This window comes from Hippopotamus amphibius, chromosome 1 (genome assembly GCF_030028045.1).
Source record: "Hippopotamus amphibius kiboko isolate mHipAmp2 chromosome 1, mHipAmp2.hap2, whole genome shotgun sequence".
NCBI classification, from domain to species: Eukaryota; Metazoa; Chordata; class Mammalia; order Artiodactyla; family Hippopotamidae; genus Hippopotamus; species Hippopotamus amphibius.
The window spans coordinates 103,023,664-103,043,836 of record NC_080186.1 but is presented as its reverse complement, the minus strand read 5'-3'; the positions used below and the strand labels follow the sequence as shown (position 1 = coordinate 103,043,836).

Sequence of the window (20,173 nt, the reverse complement as noted above, 5' to 3'; positions counted from 1 at the left end):
GAATATGGAATTATGAAGTTGCCTGAAAAATGGCAGAAGGTAGTGGAACAAAACGGTGAATATGTTGTTCAATAAAGTTCTTGGTGAAAAGAAAAATGTCTTCTATTTTTACTTAAACACCGAAGGAACTTTCTGGCCAACCCAATATTTACTACTGATAAATATCCACATATAAGTGAACTCACGCTCAAGAGTCAGCTGTACTCTTATATCATTTATCTTCAGAACATGTATGTAAATGATGTAACTGCCTGGTTATAAAGAAAGGTAAGATTTCTTTCTGTCTTTGCAATCTGCCTGTGATGCAAATTGTAGTCTGGTTTAATGCTTATTCAATAAAAATGTTTTCTTTCTTTGCTACATTTGTAAAGAGGGTTTTCTGAGTTGGCAAGAGATTTTGTTTCTAATTTTTTCCCCAGTAATCAGGCTCTTCATGATTTTCTTGACTTGCTCCTCAGAATGGTAAGATGCTCCATGCATTATATCTCCACAGAAAAAGTCCAAACTCCAGAAAGTAAAGAGACATATCTTCAAGGGTGGGTAAATTCTGACATTCATAAATAGGTGTGTGGGGTATCTCATTATAGTTTTAATTTGTGCTAATGATGCTGGGCGTTTTTGCATGAGCCTAGTTGTCATCCTTCCATCTTCTTTGAAGATATAAGTGATGTGTCCGTTAACTCTTTTGCCTGGTTTTAAATTGGTTGCACATTATCTTATTCTTGAGTTTTGAGAATTCATTATATAACCTAGATACAAATCCTTTATCAGATATATACTTTGCAAACATTTTATTCCAGTCTGTGACTTGTCTTTTCATCATTTTACTTCATTTCCTTTCAAATGTCTTTCAAAGAGCATGTGTTTTTAAGTTTTAGACCAATTGATCAATTTGTTCTTTTATGGATTATTCTTGGTATAATATCTAAGAAATCTCTGCTTAGCTGAAGGTCACAAAGATTTTCTCCCATGTTTTCTATCAAAAGTTGTATACTTTTAGGTTTTAAATTTAGGTCTATAATCTGTTTTGAGTTTTCTGTATATGCAGAAATCCAATTATTCTAGCACCTTTTGTTGAAAAGCCTATCTTTTCTCATTGCATTGCATTGCATCTCTGTACCTTTGTCAAAAATCAAGTCCCCCCTGCCCCGAGTCTTTGTTTCATATACTGTACTGTATTTGTCTATCAATTATTATTATCTATTACCCCAATATCACAGTGTTTTGATTATGATAGCTTTACAATAAGTCTTGAAATCAGGTAATATTAGGCTTTCAACTTTGTTCTTTTTCAAACTTATTTTGGTTATTCTAGGTTCTTCGCATTCTCATATGAAATTTAGAGGGAGCTTATTAATTTCTACCCAAAAAAAGCCTCCAGGGATTTTGACTGGGAGAGCATAACTATAGAACAATTGAGGGAGAACTAACAATACGGAATTCTCAGAACCATAAACAAAGTGAATCTCTCCATTTATTTAGGTCTTTAATTTCTCTCAGCAATGATTTTTAATTTTCAGTGTGTAGGTCTTTTATGTGTTTTGGCAAGATTTACCCCTAAATATTTCATATCTTTATGCTATTGTAAGTGGCAATTTTTCAGTTTCAATTTCTGATTGTTCACTGCTAGTATATACAACTGACTTTAATATATTAATCTTCTATCTGCAACCCTGATAATAAATTCACTTATTAGTTCTAGTAACTTTTTGAGAAACGCCATAGGATTTTTGTAGAGGACAATTATCCTCTTTAAAAATAAAAGGTAGTTTTACTTCTTCATTTCTAGTCTGGATGTCTTTTATTTCTTTTTCTTGTCTGGCTGCACTGGAGAACCTCCATTACAAGGCTAAAGAGAAGTGAAGAGAACGGACATCCTTGTCTTGTTCCCAGTCTTAGGAGGATGTGATCTTAGTTTTCCAGTATGATGCTAGATATAGGTTCTTCACATATGCCCTTTTTCAGGTTAAGAAAGTTCCCTTCTGTTTTTCATTTGCTAAGAGTTTTATCAGGAATGGATGCTGGATTTCGTCAAATGATTTTTCTATTGAAGTGATCATATGGCTTTTCTTTTATAGTTCACTGATTGTTTTCCAAATGGTAAATCAAGCCTCTATACCAGGAATAAACCCATTTGGGTCATGATGTATTAACTACTTAATATGCTGTAGATCTGATTTGTAAAATCTTGTTTAGCTATTTTATAGCTATGTTCAAGAGGGATATTAGTCTTGTTTCCAATGAAAACTCTGATGTCATTCTTATATTTGCTCCTTTTTGCCTAACTTGTGTTTTTCTTCTGGTTGCTTTTAAGGTTTTTTTCTTTATCACTATTTTTGAGCAATTTGATTACAATGTGCCTGTGGTGAAGTATTCTTCATGTTTCTTGTCTGTGAAGTTTATTCAGCTTCTTGGATCTGTGAGTTTAGTGTTTACTTCAAGTTTGGAAAGATTGTGGCCAATTTTTTTTTCATCCATATCTCTGTCCTCTCCTTCAGAGACTCCAATTTCATATATTTTAAGCCACATGCAGTTGTTACACAGTTCACTGATGCTCTTTGTATTTTTATAAGATTCTTTTTTTGTTCTTGTTTCATTTTGATTTCTATTGCTATGTCTTCCAGTTCACATATCTTTTCTTCTGCAATGTCTAATCTGCTATTACTCCTATTTGATATATTTATTTTATATTTATTTTCCAATTCAGACATTGCAGTTTTCATTTCTAGAAGTTTGATTTGGATTTTTAGATCTTCCATGTCTCTCCTTAATGTTTTGAATATATATAATATAGTTATAATAACTGTTTTAACATTGTCTGCTAATTCTAACATCTATATGAGTTCAAAGTTAGTTTTAATTGATTGTTTTCATGATACGCCATATTTTCCTGCTTCTTTGCACACATGATATCTTTGAGTGGATGCCAAACGTGAATTTTACCTTGTTGGTTACTGCATATTTTTCTATTACTATGAATCTTGAGTTTTGTTCAGGAATATAGTTAAGTTACTTGGAAACAGTCTGATCCTTTCAGGTCTTGCTTTTATGATTTGTTATGTAGATGCAAAGCTGTAGATCATCCACCTCTACTGAGGCAGGACTTTCCTGAGTACTCTACTTGGTGCCCCATAAATTAGGAGTTTTTCCAGTTAGGCTACCGAAACCAGACACTATTCCTGCTCCTATGTGATCACCATAAACTGTTCCCTTTAATCTCTCACAGATGAGTCTTTCCCTCCATTCAGGTAGTTCCTTCATTCTGTGAGCACTCCAGGGAATTCTCCTGGGATCTCTGTGCAGCTCTGTCTTCTCTGGTACTCTCCTGTGAAAACTAGCTATCTTAGTTTTCTTGGAATCACAGCTCCATCTCCTCAAGGAGTCTGCTGCACTTTGCCTTAGGGCCCCCTTCCTGTGCAGTGGACTGGAAACACTATCAAGACAGCAAGCTGGGGCAAACAAAGGGCTCACCTGGCTTATGTCCCATCTCTCAGAGATTACAGTCCTTCATTGCCTCTTGTCCAGTGTTTTTGAAAACCATTGTTTCATACATAGTTTATCTGTTTGTTTCAAGGGGAAGGGTACCTATGATCCCTGTTATTCCATCTCGGAGGAAGCAAAAGACCTACTCTTCCATTTTGAACTACTTTGTCAAATGATTTGTTGAACACCATGTAACTATGTTCATGGAATCCCTTATCCTCTATTATTAACCCAATTCAAAGAGATCATTAGAGTTTATCCAGCAGGAACTTGTTCTTAGGAACCCTTTCTGGCTCTTCATGATCACTGACTTTCTCTAAAGACTTCATACCATAACTTTGTAGAAATCTGTGAAAATGGACATTAAGTTTATCTGTCTTTATTTTTCTTAATCCAACTTTTCCCTTCTTTAAAATTATATATCTATTCTGTTGTGCTTCTCTCCATCATTCCTGAAAGAACATTCATATTGATTACAAAATCACATTTGTTGTAGTACCTTGATGTGTAATTTCTTTGGATCCTTGAAATCATTTAAAATAACAAGTTACTTTTCTCCCTTTGGGGCTCTCTCGGTCATATTTGTTTTCTCTTCACTATGTTCCAGGGTAAGCTATAGGGGTTGGAGTTAAGGTACAGATGCTTTGGCATTTTATTTTACGATTCCCTTTGCAGCATGCCATCGATTCTCTAATTTTGTACTGTGGTAAAAACACATAACATTTACCACCTTAACCATTTTCAAATTCAGTAGTGTTACGTATACTCACATTATTGTGAAACATACTCCCAAAACTTTTTCATCTTGCAAAACTGAAACTCTATACTCTGTAAACAACAACTTCTCTTTTTCTCCTCCCCCAGCCCCTGATAACCACCTTCTACTTCCTTTCTTTATGAATCTGATTATAGATACTTCATGTAAGTGGAATCACAACAGTTTTTGTCTTTTTGTGACTGGCTTATTTCACTTCACATAATGTCCTCGATGTTCATCCACATTTGCTGCTTCCCTAATTTTGATTCTAGAATCCTATCTCCCATTACTTCTCGTGAGTATTCTTTAGTCAGGCTAGTTTTCTTACTGTATTTTTAGAGAAAGGTAGCATTTATTTTCTCAAGCTGGATCCCTCTTTTCATGGAGTGATTTTCTGCTTTATATCACCTATTAATATCTTACGTATCATTTAGCATCATTCAATCTTTTTTCTTGACGGCTCTAGCATACACCAAAGTTCTTTTCTCTGAATCTCCAAAACATTTACATTCTATTTAGCACTATATACACACTTTGTACTTTTACTGAGTTTGCCCCAGACCAGAAGTAAGAGATTTCTTAACTACACTGCAAACTCATGAGTAGAGTGTATGTTCCACACACTTTAACTCTCAAATAACACAATTCTGAGAAGAGAGCAGCTATTTAATAAATACTTTTTGACTTGACTTAGTCTATAAACCAACCTTCAGGGGTAAGTGAGCAGAGAATAGCAGAGAACAGGAGATTTGATGCTCTTTTCTCATCCAGCTGGAAAAATACTCCTCTCATAGTAGAAAGTTAAATTTAGGATACAATTACAGATACAACATATATTAAAAAAAAGATAAATGGAAGAGAATAGTGGCTTTTTTTTTTCAGTCTTCCCTCTTGAACTATTTTTTCCTGTCTAAGAATACTTACCCCAATAATCTATCTCATTGATTCTTCCTCTTTCAGAAATGTATTACTTAGACACTTTTGATGACAAACTTGAATCATACTATTCTTGATGCTTTGTTGACAAAACCATTATCAGAATTGTCTTTGAATCTACTTCAAAGCCTTGTTCACTAGGGAATTAACTTTAACAGTCTGATAGCTGGCTAACTGTATGTTCATTTGCTTATATTGAGAATAACTTCACAGGCAAAGGAAGATAACAGTAGCTATAAAAAGAAGAATTGGAACTACTACAGGATATGATAACAACATCAGCAACAGTATCTGTCTCCTGAATAACAATTTGGAGGCTTTTTTCCTCCCCTCCGCGCCCCCCCCCCCGAATATTTTGTTATAAAACTTTCAAACCTACAGACACTTGGAAAGAATTTTACAGTGAAACCCATATATACTCATTTTCTAGATGCTACAATTAACATTTTGGTAATTTCTTTATCATAAATCTGTTATTCTATTCATGTATTACTTGCTTTCTTATAATACAAAATATTCCCCTAAAAAAGGCATCTAATTAGCCAACTTAGCTAAATATCAAGAAAAACATGCCCAGTAAAATTGCTTGCAAAGGGAGAAACAGAAGTCTCACTGGAATTTTTTAAAAACCAGGACAAACTTAGAACAAACTTCAGTCAACAATATGTACTTGAGTTTTGAGAGGAAGATTGTTGCCGCAAATTTTAGCTCCTACAGTTCTATATTTGCCATCCCTGTTTTAAGAAGCACCAAGACTAAAAGCATTTAGAATTTTACTTAATAGCAAATTATTTGATAGTAATTATTTGATAATAGCAAAAGAAGGGACATTGGTTACTTCTAAGGGAAGAATTTAAAAATTCCTAGACAGAAAAAACCAAGAGCAAGACACATATGTATAGTCAAATGATAAACAAACATAATCCCTTTTTTTTTCTAGATTCCTTTCAAAAGCATATGACTAATGGACCACCAAAAAGTGAATGAATAAGCAAAATGTGGTATAACCATACAACAGAATACTATCAAGAGAAAGGAATCAACTACTGATATATGCAAAAGCACTGACTAATCTAAAAAATATTATGCTAAAAGAATGCCAAACTAAAAAAACAAAACAAAACAAAACAAAAACAACCCTGCATAATTATATGAAATTCTAGAACAAGCAACCTATAGTGACACAAAGCAGCTATGAGTCCAGGGTTGGGGTGGAACTCACTGAAAGATGAGGATGCAAATGTTACCTGTTACCTGTGGTTGTAGTTACCTAGGCTTATATATTTGCCAAAATACAATGAACTGCACACTTAGAATACTTTAATAAAGCCGATTTTTAAAGTTAAGGAAAAAAGACTGATAGAAAAGGAAAATAATCTTATGTGTTACTGCCACATAAGTACAATTTGAACTGTAGCTCCCTCTACTGCAGCAAAAGAAAATTGGCAAGAATATTTCAAAGTACACAGTTTGGACACTGAAAAAAGTGCTTATATGAAACAGTGCAAGAGAAATTCACTCTGAGCGTGTGTCCCCCAGTGTCTAATATGTGGATTGCAGTGACACTGTGGTAAGTCCTAAGAGGGATTAAAAAATGTGGAGACCATGGTTGAGGTCCTTCAGTACACCATTTGAGGAGACTGGATCACATAAATATAGCAATGATTTGTCCACCGGACTTCATGGTATACTAGCTATTCCTGGTATACTAGCTATTCCTTGTCAGTATAGGTAATTCCTTGGTCCCCAATTGCTTTCTACGTGGTTTACTGAGTCAAAGGTGTCAGTGGTTCTCAAAGTGTGATCAGAGCGTAAGCATCACCTGGGAACTTGTTAAAAATGCAAATTCTCACTCTAGACCTTCTAATCAGAAACTTTGGCAATGAAGTCCAGCAGTCTGTGTTTTAAGAAGCTGTCCAAGTGATTCTGATGCATGCTCAAGTTTAACAACCACTGACCTAGGTTTACCAACTTTTGTAACTTCTATCACCAGTGTGTACTGTTGCTGCTTTTCTCCTTTATGTGGGCATCTGAACCTTTGACTCTCTACTGAACAGATCAACTGCCTTGACTTCCCGACTTTTTACATCTTGCCTTGGGCCTTTTCTTCTTGCTTTATCAATCTCTTGACCCACTCATTATTAGCTATATTCTAGCACTAACTGAATTCTGAGTTCAAGCTTGGAACCTCAAGTAGAAAATAAAATAGGTCTATTATTCTCTTCTCCTTCCCCCTCCCATTTTTGTAAGATCTTATAAAATTGCTGTTTTTCAGCTCTCTCTCTTGGAATCAAATGATTCAATCCTTTGTCTCACAAATATTTAATACTGAAACAAGTATGTGGGGCTCCACCGTTGATGCCGGGATACAACAATATCTAAAATATACAAAAATCACTGCCCTTGCGGAGTTTGTATTCTAAGGTACATATTCTTATATGCCTAAGGAAATTATACAGTATGTTAGAAGATAGGTGTTATGGTGAAAATTAAAGTAAGGGAAAATGAGGGAATAAGGGGGCAATTTGAAATTTTGTATAGGATAATCAGGAATGCTTTAAAAAATACAGTTTAGAAATGATAAAGTGATACAGTTAAAAGCTACTTAAGACCTAAAACTGTAAAACTCCTATAAGAAAACAGAGAAAGAGCTCCTTGACATGGGTCTTGGCAATGACTTTTTTGGATATGACACCAAAAGCACAAGCAGCAAGGCAAAAATAAATAAGTGGCACTACATCAAACTAAAAAGTTTCTGCACAGCAAAAGAAACAATCCAAAAAATGAAAAGGCAACCTACAGAATGGGAGAAAATAACTGCAAATCATATATCTGACAGGGGTTAATATCCAAAATATATAAAGAACTAATACAACTCAATAGCTAAAAAGCAAACAACCCAATTAAAAAATGGGCAGAAAAAAAAAAAAAAAAGGGCAGAAGAAATGAATGGACATTTTCCCAGAAAGACATACCCAAAGGGCAACAGCTGATACATGCAAAGATGCTCATCATTACTAATCATCAGGGGAATGCAGATTAAAACCACTATGAGATATCACCTCACACCTGTTTCAGAGGCTATTATCTAAAAGACAAGAGGTAACAAGTATTCGAGAAGATGTGGAGAAAAAGAAACCCTCATGTACTGTTGGTGGGAATGCCGTACAAGTCTTGTACATAATGTTCTACACAATGAATACTTAAACGATGGTGGCGACACAAAAACCTCTTGTTCCGTACAGTTCTTTGCTGTATAGTTATCAGATTTTCACACAGAGCCCCTCACACACATGCACAACAGATGAGTTTATTAACTGTACAGCATGATGATCTATTCATTAAGTAGAAGTGGATCATCAAAAAGGTCTCCATCCTTATCTTCATGCTGAGTAGGCTGAGGAGGAAGAGGAAGAGAGCAGGTTGGTCTTGCTGTCTCAGAGGCGGAAGGGGAGGCAGGAGAGGCAGGCACACTCGGTATAGCTTTATGGAAGCACGTCATAAATTCTGGCTGTTTTGCTTTTCCATTTCTCTAAAAATGTTTCTGTGTGGTTACCAATCCTTCTTCCACTGTTTGCTTTAGTTTCAGTATCCATATCATAGAAGGTGCATGTCATAAAAGTCAAAGGCAGTCTCAAATAACTGGAACTCTCCTACCAGACTATCTAAGGTCAATTTTTTAAAAAAAATCTTTTAATTTAATTTAATTTTTAAAAATTTATTTATTTATTTATTTATTTATTTATTTATTTATTTATTTATATTCCAATAAAAAAATATACTCAACAACATTGGTCATTAGGGTAATGCAAATCAAAGTCACAAGGAGATACTACTCCATATCCACAAGGATGGCTATATTTTTTTAAACGAAAAAATGTGTTGGTAAGGTTGGAAAGAAAGCAGAAATTTCATACAATTTTAATGAGAATGTAAAATGGTGCAGTCATTGTGGAAAACAGTCTTGCAGTTCCTCAGAAAGTCACATACTCACAGATGTAGAGAACAAACATATGGACACCAAGTGTGGAAAGCGGGGAGGGTTGGGGGGGAATGAACTGGGAGATTGGGATTGCAATATATACATTACTAATAAGAAAAAAAAAACTAAATTGTACACTCTAAATATATTCAGTTTACTGTATGTTAACTGTATCTCAATAAAAGTTCTTAAAATTTTATTTATTTACTTATTTATTTATTGGCTGTGCTGGGTCTTCCTTGCTGCACGCAGGCTTTCTCTAGTTGCAGAGAGCAGGGGCTACTCTGTTGCGGTGCATGGGCTTCTCAGTGCAGTGGCTTCTCTTGTTGGGGAGCACAGGCTCTAGGGTGAACGGGCTTAGCTGCTCTCAGGCATGTGGCATCTCCCGGGACCAGGGATGAAACCCATGTACCTTGCATTGGCAGGCAGATTCTTAACCACTGCACCACCAGAGAAGTCCTGAGATCACTTTTTTCTTGATATGTAATTTACTAGCGAGATGAACTGCTCACATGGAGATGATCAGCATCACTAGGCATTTCAAGCATATACTCAAATCACTGGACTGCAAATGTCGCCATATATAGTTTGTAAGTGTCTGTGTAAGTTTTAAGAAATTTTAACTTTTAATAATAGATTTGTGTGTATTTTATGGTAGTAAATTATAAAATGGGCCAGTATGTACATATATTTTATGAATTCATGATGTACCTGATTTTTCCTTAATATTTTCAATATTTCTAGATAATATGGTTCATCTGCAAGTTTTTTTCAAATTGTCACAAATCTCCAAAAACTTTCCAATATATTTACTGAAAATAATCTGTGTATAAGAGGATCTGTGCAGCTGAACCTGTGTTATTCAAGAATCAACTATAGATTTCTTTGGGAGGTGATTCTAGATGTGGAATACAGAGAAACTTTTATTTTTCATTTTCTTCTGTTCCATACTATTTAATTTACTTTGCTATATTCACATACTGTTTTTATACTTTAAAAATATCTATATTAAATATCTATATTAAAAACAACCACATTAGCCTTTTCTGAGGAGCTACACAAGGCAGAGGAGATAGATGTTTATATGAATAATTTTAATACAAGTGCTATGCTGTTAATTCTGTACCGCTCAACAAACATCTGTTGAGTGTATGTATATTCTATCCCAAACATGAAACTAAGTGGTAAGGATAGTAACATTTCACATAGACTATCAGAACAAAGGAAGTATTGTAAGTGTGCCTAGAGATGCATTAATTCTGTCTTAGTGTTGGAGAGGACTCACAGAGACAGTGATATTTGAGCTAGACCTTGAAAAAGTAATAGGATTTTGTAAGGGATAAAAAAAGGAATGATAAATTTCATGCAGAAGGGAAAGCAAGAGTAAAGACAAATAAGTGAAAATGTATAGTAGGCAGGTATGGAGAAAATAAATGCATGGGGAAAAGTGGTGTAGCAGGAGATGTGACTGAAAAGGTACGTGCAGCACTTAATCTTAATATCCAACATAAGAGCAAAGAATATAAACAGTGTGGAAGTAAGGAGCAATCTTTTTCATCCATCTTTCTCACTTGGGGAAGTATACCTGTAGGACAACTTCTAGAAGTATGATTACTGAAGCAAAATTAATGTGCTCTTAATATTTCAACAGGTTCTTTTTCAAAGATTTCACCATCCACATCAAACAACATACACTTGTACTTCCAGTGTTTATAAGTGACTAGAGCCATACATCCTTGTTAACATCTAAATGCAAACTTTTAAAATCTTAAGTAATCTGATAGTGAAACACAGTATTTGATTATTAGTTTTATTTCATTTCTTTCTTTATGAGTGGGTCAAATATTTATTTTTCATGTATTTATATAGTATTTTCCATCTATATCTTCATCTATATTTTCCAGTGAACTGCCTTTACTTATTTTAACTTAACATTTCTTCCTTAATAATTTCACATTTTTAAAAATTTTATTTATTTATTATTTTTTGGGGGGTACAAGTTCAAGCATCTGTTTTTATACACATATCCCCGTATTCCCTCCCTTCCTTGACTCCCTCCACCTCGAGTCCCCCCCCCCCCCCACCCTCCCCGCCCCAGTCCTCTAAGGCATCTTCCATCCTCGAATTGGACTCCCTTTGTTATACAACAACTTCCCACTGACTACAGAAAATTTACTATCAAATGTATTGCAAATATATTTTCCCAGTGTGTCATCTGTCTTTTACTTCGTTTAATGTTTTCTTTTTCTTTTCCTTGCAGATGTTGTCCATTTTTAAATCTTTTTCTTCTATGGTTTCTGGGTTTTGTGTCATGCCATCTTCACCACCAGAGTTGGGAGAAAAAAAAACTTTCAATTTTTTTCAGGATTTTATTTCATTTTTAATATTTAAATCTATGTTCTATATAAGAGCAGTTTTAGTATTTACAGGGATCCAGTTTTATTTTTTTTCCTAATGGATAATTTTTCTAACTTAACATTAAATTATTTAATTTTTCCTCAATGGCCTTTTTTCAAAGATGACATTTCCACATATAAGTGGGCCTATTTCTGAACTGTCTCCTGTTCCACTGTTCCATTTATTCCTATACCACTACTAAACCCTTTTAATTAGTATAGCTTTATAATACTTTTTAAATGATCTCTTTTATATACAAATATTGCCTACCATATGCTATAAAGTAGGTTATAACAGTCTGCATGGTCTGAAGGGACCTGTCTCCTGTGGTGACTGTATACTTTGTCAGCATAGCCAAGCCGGAGCTCTATTTGTCAGAATTACTTTCTCTGTATGATTCTGGGTTAGGGTTGGCTACAAAAAATATGCATGTGATGTGGAGGCTGAAGTAAAGCAGGAGCCATTATGCCCTGAGGGGCAGTACAGGGCTGCCATGTGCTGTGAAAGTTATGCATGTTGTCCGTGATTACCTGGCTCACCGTGGAGGTGAGGGGCAGCTGCCAGACCTGCAATTTCTGCAGTTCCTGTTGGAGCTCCTCCTTAGTTTCTCCAATTCCCAGGCCAGGCATGTATAGCCTCACAGCAGAAGATGCCAGCTCCTTCTTCAAGTCACCTGCTTATCAGCACTGGAGGCAGTGAGACACATATGTGGGACTGTTTGTCCTCGTGAGTTCTAGCTTGTCCTCATTCTCCTTTACTTCACATCTACCTTTCTTCCCCAACTCTTAGCCCTAGTGTCCTACAGCAACTTTATACCTGCTATCTTGTATTTTGTGCCAGGTATAATTCTGAGGGCTTCACTATATTAATCCCCATAACAGTCCCTTGAGGTGATACTATTTTAATTCTTCTTTTACGGATGATAAAACTGAGGAGCGAAATTAAGTAACTTGTCCAAAGTCACACAGCTATTAAGGATAAGAGTTGAGAAAAGATAGGTAAATATGAACTGGTTAAGAATACACGGTTAGATGTCTTTAATGTTTGATTAGCTTGGGTATATAGAGAAAAGGCATACCTCAAATCTGTGAGTGACACAATGCTAGAATAGCTAATACATTAAATGAAAAACCTGACTCAAAAATATTTCAATAAATTAGAATATGTTAAATCTAACAAAATAAAATTTAATGATGGATAAAGGTAAAATGTAATAAATTTAAGAAAAGCTAATCATATCACTATGAGAGAAAATAATTATCTTAGTTCATGTTAAAAAAAAAAAAAAAAAGACCTATAGCAAAATTTCAAGCTATATTGACAGGGCTACCAGAAAACAGAATACAATAGCATCTTGCATTGATGAAGGTATAATGACCAAATCAGTGATTGATACTCTGCACTGGTTTATTCACATCTTAAATGCAGTGTTTAGTCTAGAAAACTATGGAATCATCTCCAGAGAAGTCAACCAGACTGGTCTCAGAAAGAAATAGTACAGAAACTTGCCCTCTTTAGCCTGATAAATACAAGTATTTTGAGTTAATATCCATATAGAAGGCTCCACATTTCCAAAGGGTACAGCATGGATCACTGAATGAAACTCACAGGGAAGCAGATTTTAACTCAATATAAGAAAGCTCTTTCTAATAATAAAAACTTCTGAAATGGGTTAGCCTTATGAGGCAGTGAGCTGCCTATCAACTAAAGAAATTAACAAAAGACTTTAGGACAAAATACTCTGTATGTTGTAAAGAGATTTTTAGCACTGGGAATGTCTATGTGTAGAGGGGAGGGATGGGTTGCAGTGGTGTATGTTGGATCTCTATATTTTTTTGCAGCTCAAAAAATTTCTTTTGATTCTAGGCACAAAGACAGCAAATGAATTTGAGGCAGAAAAATATGACTACTAATTTATTTAGAAAAATTTTTCATCTGACTACAAAAGCAAACTCAGGAAAGAATATAAAAGAATAATACCAATTAAGCTAAATCACAGTGCACATTTTGATGTTATTGTAATAGATATTAAGATGTCCATCTATATATATATATATATATATATATGCACTTAATAGCTTACTTACCATTACACTGTGAAGAGTCTTTAATTGCTATTGCTTCAATAATATCCATTGTGGATGTGCCATAATTTATTTAATTAACCTTTCAACTAATATTGAACATATAGTAACTCTTTATTTTTTATAACTTCAATAAATATCTATGTACATCTTTTTCCATAGCTCTGACTATATAAAAGTCTTGACATATTCTTACATACATAGTTTTCCAGAATTTTGCTATTATACCCAAATTTTGAATTTTAAGATAGGAAGGGGGAGAAAGCACACAAGCAAGATACATAGACAGACAGGTGCACACACACAAAACAATTTCTGCCCTGGAGATTCTGATACCAGTGAAAGCATACACACCACGGTGGTAAACTTGGTCTTAATTTTATGTATTTCTCTTTTCTTTTAATAATAAATTCATTAAGAAGACTATGTTTCCAAGTAACCTGTGATTTTTCTTAGCTATTTAATACCTGATATATATGAACTCAAGAAAAATTTACTGAAATATATCCTCAACATGCACACTTTTCTCTATTTATCAGACCTTCAAATAAAGATGCAACAGAATTGAGCTGAGGTGAAATGAATGTAGTGCTCAACTATGATAATTTTCTTAGCCTAGGTTTTGTTATAAATACCTGTATGATTCTTCCTTTGACTTCTACTATTATTGATCCAAATGTATTTGTGTGTGTGTGTATGTAACTGGTTACCTAGAGTACTGTGTTGAGAAGGATTCTTCCTGAACTTGAACTTGGCAGAGAAAAGTACTAAGGTCAACTGGTGATATCCCATATACATACTGCAAGGGGAAAAGCAGCATGCCACATATGTATTTACAGCCCTATCCCACGCGCTAAAGTGCTCAAGGTGCGTGATGAGGAGGCATTTGAGAATTAATTATGAAAGCCAATCTACAAGAGGTAAGATTTGAACTTTATTTAGAGAGGGGCATTAACTGATAGAAAGAATAAAGGCATTCCTGCCAGAGCCAATGAAATATGAAATAGACAATGAAATGCAAAGGAACAAATTATATACAGATATATAGGCAGACAGATATATAAATAGATTAACTTGGTTTAAGGATAGAACATATAAAGAAAAGAAGTGAGAAATGAAGCTAAAGATGAATGAGCCATTGGAGCTTTTGAGCAGAAGAGTGACATGAAGAAAATGAACTATGAATGTTGAAAATCAATTTCTTTCTAAGACTAGAGGAGGAATCAAAATTAACATTTTACCACTACTTCAGTAATATTCAATTCAGGCAAGATGCTAATAACACTGAATGAGAAAGACCGTTGGAAAAAGATATTCACGCAGTCTCAAAGTTATCACTCTACAGATCACTTATTACAAAAAGAAAAAAAGATTCTTTACATGACCTTATCATCAAATCTAACCTTATGATCAAATTTAAAGTCAACAACAGTGAGTTAAACCATTATCATGTGCTTCTTTATGAGATGAAATGAGGCTACATCATCTACATTATACTCATGCCAAAAATGTTTAACCTAAATCTGATCATAAGCAAACAATCACAAATATCTAAATTGAGGGACATTCTTCAAAGCAACCAGCCTGAATACTGACTGTCAATGTCATAAAAGACAAAAGAAAAACAAGGAAACTTTGTTCTAGGTTAAAGGAGACTAAAGAGACATGACAAGCAAATGCAACAATTGATCCTTTATTGGATCCTGGGTTGCGGTTAAAAAAAAAAGTTATAAAGTATACTATTAGAACAACTGAAAAGTTTGAAAATGGACTACATACTAAACAACAGTACTGTATGAACGTTAAGTTTCACAAGTGCGATAATTGTATTGTGATTATGTAAGATTATGCCCCTTTCCTAAAAACCCTTGAATAAATACCAGAATGCTGGTAAATCTCAAATTATAAAGCAAATAAACAAATAAATAAGCAAACAAGTAGAACTGTGTCTATGTACACATATACATGGGGGCACGGAAATGCAGCAAAAATTAACAAAAGGTAAATCTAAGTGAAGGATACGATCACTAGTCATAATTTTTCTGGGCTTAAAGAACAGCAAAAGAAGAGAGAGAGAGAGATTTTACATAATTTGGGTCAAATTTCACAGTTGACGGCTATGAAATCTGAAAGCAAAGAAGTTCTATTTTGACATGTTCATTCAGCTAGGTTGTAGCAAGTGTATAACTAAAGCTCCTGTGATTTCATCTTCCAGTCCAGTGCTCTTTCAACTATCTCATACAGTCTCAAGCCTAATCACATAGAATAAACCAATACAAGGAGTGAGTGGAGGTAGGGAACTGATTAAACCTTCTCAGCAAAATAAGGGTTTGGTCTAGGGTCAACTACAGATATGAAAAGGAGGGGGAAAATAAAGAAACAATGTAACAGGAAAGTGATAAATCAGAATGAGAAAAAAAGAAATAACTATAATATACAAGCTGAAAAGACAGGAAAATAAAAATATCAGGGATAATAAAAGAAAAATTGGAATAAGATCGCCATTTAGGATAAGAAACATAGTTTGAGACGTACATTTAAACCATAATACACCAGAATGTAAGCTAGAAGTATACAGAATGTAAAGTCCAAGAGAGTGAGAATTTTTGTTCCTTTTGCCTACTGATATATCCTCAAATAACCTGAAAGATGTCTGGAAATAACATTTTTTGGAACAAATGAAGTGGCAGTTTATGAGGCATTCAGATAGAGACTGACTGGAAACAGAAATATGAAACTTAAGAGAAGGTATTAAGGACCTTACTTAGCAGGTCTTTAGGAAGTAGACATATTTAAGGTTTCCACCTCCTTCCAGGAAAGTCTATAAAATTCTGCCAGGGATTCTGAGTATAAGCCCAAATAATAAAGCTGTCTTTTTTCTTTTCCATGATTCCTTTTATATATATATCTTTACAGGAAAACTCATTGGGAGGATGAGTGGCTATAATCATATATCCTCTAGTACCATCAAAACTCCATGATCGTTCCGCACAGATTTCCTTAGCTAGAGCAGGGGGCTGAGGTGTGATCCCAGGACCAGCATCATCCACATCACCTGGGAGTTTGTCAAAAATGTAAATTCTTAGGTTCCACCCTAGACCTACTGAATCAGAAGCTGGGTATGGCCCAGTAATCTGTATTTTAAGAAGTCTTCTAGGTGATTCTAATGCATAGTAAAGAGCTAAATATAAAATAAAGGTACTCTTATTTGACAGAATATCTTCATGAGATGCAGCTAAAAACTGAAGACTCGATTACATAAAAATATATTTGTAATAAAATTTAGTGTAACATCACATAGTCATAATTCATCATGTAGTGACCATACAGCAAAAGCAGCCTACAAGTAAAAAAAAAAATTTCAAGGCATTTACTCACTTTAACGTTTCAGCAAGAAAGAAGCTCTGCTGTACATCATCATGTGTAGGTGTAGAGGAATACACATCCTTCACCCCAGAAAACCCACCACTGACTCGGCAATACTTTTCAATAGCCTGTAAAAGAGATCACATAAAAGAGTCAATTCCATAGAATTTCAAGTTCTGAAGGACAAGTTAAGGAACCATAGTCAAAAGTTCACAGAGATCTCTGAGAATCTGATAGTTTCAGAGTAAGATTTATTATCAAATGGAACTAGTCTCAACACTGGAAAAATTAACTCAGGTACTCTGTTTCCTATGGAATTTCTCCCTCTCCAAAACTCTTTAATCTTTTAAGACATCCTATATTTTCCTAACTTAGGAGTCAAATTTAGGCTATTCACACTGAGTTAGAGATCTGTCTGGCACAATAAAACCTCATTAATTCTGACAAGTCAAAAGGGAAGTCAGTTTGAATTAAAAATTTTAAATGCAATTTTACCACTTACGAGGATGACAATCCAAGTCATGCTAAAAGAGTATTACTTTAGGAGCTCTCCTTAGGAACAGCAGTGAGATAATATTTACTGCAAACATACTCTATGCCAGACACTGTATTGTCATAATCCTATAAGTTAAGCATTATAGGTGGTACCAACTGGCAGGAAGTGCCCAGTCACACACCTACTATGATAATAATTACAATATTGAGGGCTAACAATCATTAAGTATTTACTATGTGCTGACGGCTCTTCTAAGACCTTTACATGTATTCACAAATTTCCAACAACCCTATGAGACTGTCTTAATAGCTCTACTTTTCAGATGGGAAAACTGAGGCAAAGAGTACTTTGCTCCATTAACTACTATGCTCTACTGCCCAAGCAGGAGCTCATATTGTTAATTTACACCTCTTTTTGCATCTTTGAACATGTCTGAATAAAATATTCCGAATTAAATAGGATCTATTCAAGACCCTGTTTATAATTCAAAACAACCACACATTCTGCTTTTGCAGATATATCACACTCCAGAATTAAGCCATTCATAAAAGGTTGAAAGCACGTGTGGTTCTCTTTCCCTACTCCACCTAACCCAGAGAAACTGTGAGTGAAGGTACGGGTATTGAACTCACAATCATCACGCTGCGGCTGTTGTTCCTAGCCTTGCTACTTCTTTTACTCGTCTGGCCTTCCTCCGTTCTAACGAAAAGCTAATTAACACTAAAAGTGTTTATTTAATCATGTTGTTAACTTCCATATAGTTCCATTTTGATTATAGCTTGGTTTTAAAGTCTCCTTACCAAAGGGTTTGGTACTTTTCTCTATCTAAGTATTTTAAACATACTTGAATACGTTTTTAAACACCTTCTTCACAATGATCATGTGTCTTTACCACCACAGGAACGTTAGAGCAGTTTAAGGATACTGCAAAAGTAGCAGGTAGGCATGACTCATCTTTAAGCCACTTAGAGACATTTCTCAAAGGCAAGTTTTCACGCATAACATACTCAAGTTTGGAAATCTGAAGACGTAAATGGAATAGCTGAAGCTACAGAAGATATGAGATACCACTATTCTGTCCCAGCTTGTCTTCCCTTTTCTTTCTTTAAACCCAACATGGGAGCCAGTGGTGGGCAAGAAGGCAAATTCTATGTAGGATGTGAGTTCTTCTTTTTTGTCTCCACACTGTGCTCCCTTCTTATCATATCATACTTTTGCAACTTGAATTTAAAGTATAATTATTTCAGTTCTTGTTCTTTAGAGTTTGTGTGTGTCCCTATAGGCTACAAAAGTAAAACTTTAACTCTGTAATTCAAATACGGACAGATATGGGTTAAAGTTTGAGCTTGTCAAACCTCTTTTTAATAGATAAGAGTAGGATCACACTTTAAGAAGGTGCAGAGGAAAGAAAAGAATCTTAGGAAAAGGAAAAACAGTGTTTCTCAATGAGAAGATGTGTTCCTGCCACCACCCCTCACCTCCTCTCCCCACATGATTCACATATACCTCCCATATTCCTCTAAATAAGAGGCATTAAGTATCAGCAGACATTCAAGTCATACTCATTGCAGGATTACTTTACCTATTTCCCCTGTATAAAATACTGCTTGATTTACGTGAGCAATGGTAAGCCATTGCTACACCACAGAAGTGTGTGTGCATGTGTGTGTGTCCTGTTCCCAAACCACGTGCCAACATTTTGTCTATCTTTCATCTGTGGCATGACCCTCCTGCACAGAGAGTTTCACCAGCAGCTGTGTTTCCAATTTTCGACCCAGGCAGTCAGAGAAAAGCACCATCAATACATGCTTCATCTGTTCCTGCTCTGTATTTATAACTGCCCTGCTTCCATTAATATCTTCTTATTGTTAAACTCAATAAGGACCATCTACGTCTGAATGACAAATGACCCATAAGAGTCCTCACCTTAGTTCAAGTCTTTACCACATTATTCCTAGATTATTGCAGTGGTCTCCAAAAACCACCAATTTGCAGATTATAATCAGATCCTTCTGTTTTGTTACTCCCCACTAAAAAGCCTTCCATAGTTCCTTCCCCTTTCAAAAACCTTCAGTAGTCCCATAATGGATTCTTAAAGTTAGGGAGCTTTGGTGGATAGGAGATGGTGAAGAAAAAGAAAACCCAAGGGGCTTTTTAGATAGGCAAAGGACTTTCTATCCCCACCTCCCAAATGAGAAACAGTTGCATAGTAACTGATAAAAAGTATGTAAGCGTGTTTTATTCCTGAAGCACTGAGTAAAGTATTCATGCCTTGATGTGGCATGTAAGGCCATCCACATAACAGCTCCAGACTTCTCTCTCTCTCTCCATTGCCCCTGTGAAACCTTTTTACACAAAATTGGTCTATATTCTGCCTAAAAACATATCTTTGTCTGAGCAATTTACTAACACTACTTGTCTCACCTAGAATATGTCCTCATTCTATTTAGACTGCAAGTTTAAGCTAAACAACCTGAATATGAATATCCATCATCATTAGTACTGTTTATCACACTTAGTGTGTCTCAGAGAATAAAAGAGCCCTCACTCCCAGTGATAAGCTATACTTTCATGAAAACTCTAATGATTTTTCTTCCTCCCAGGTACTGATGACAATGGAATTCTCTGAAAAGCTAGCATTTTATGAGTAAACAATTTGCTTACTTTACTTC

General features: G+C 35.0%; 1 protein-coding gene across 5 annotated transcripts in view; it reads right to left on the bottom strand.

Moving 5' to 3' along the window:
• MAN1A2 (mannosidase alpha class 1A member 2) overlaps window positions 1-20,173 on the bottom strand; it is a 144,749-nt gene that overhangs the window by 8,712 nt on the left and 115,864 nt on the right. For 2 of the 5 annotated variants that reach the window (XM_057720485.1, XM_057720502.1), the window contains 2 exons: window positions 17,018-17,133; window positions 11,269-11,476 (listed from right to left, as the gene is read on the bottom strand). In XM_057720485.1, coding sequence (XP_057576468.1) covers window positions 11,320-11,476; window positions 17,018-17,133 — 273 coding nt within the window. In that variant the 3' untranslated portion in view covers window positions 11,269-11,319. Of the gene's footprint in view, window positions 1-11,268; window positions 11,477-12,039; window positions 12,242-17,017; window positions 17,134-20,173 lie in introns of those variants that run through there. The other 3 variants (XM_057720493.1, XM_057720512.1, XM_057720522.1) reach the window with 2 other exon arrangements.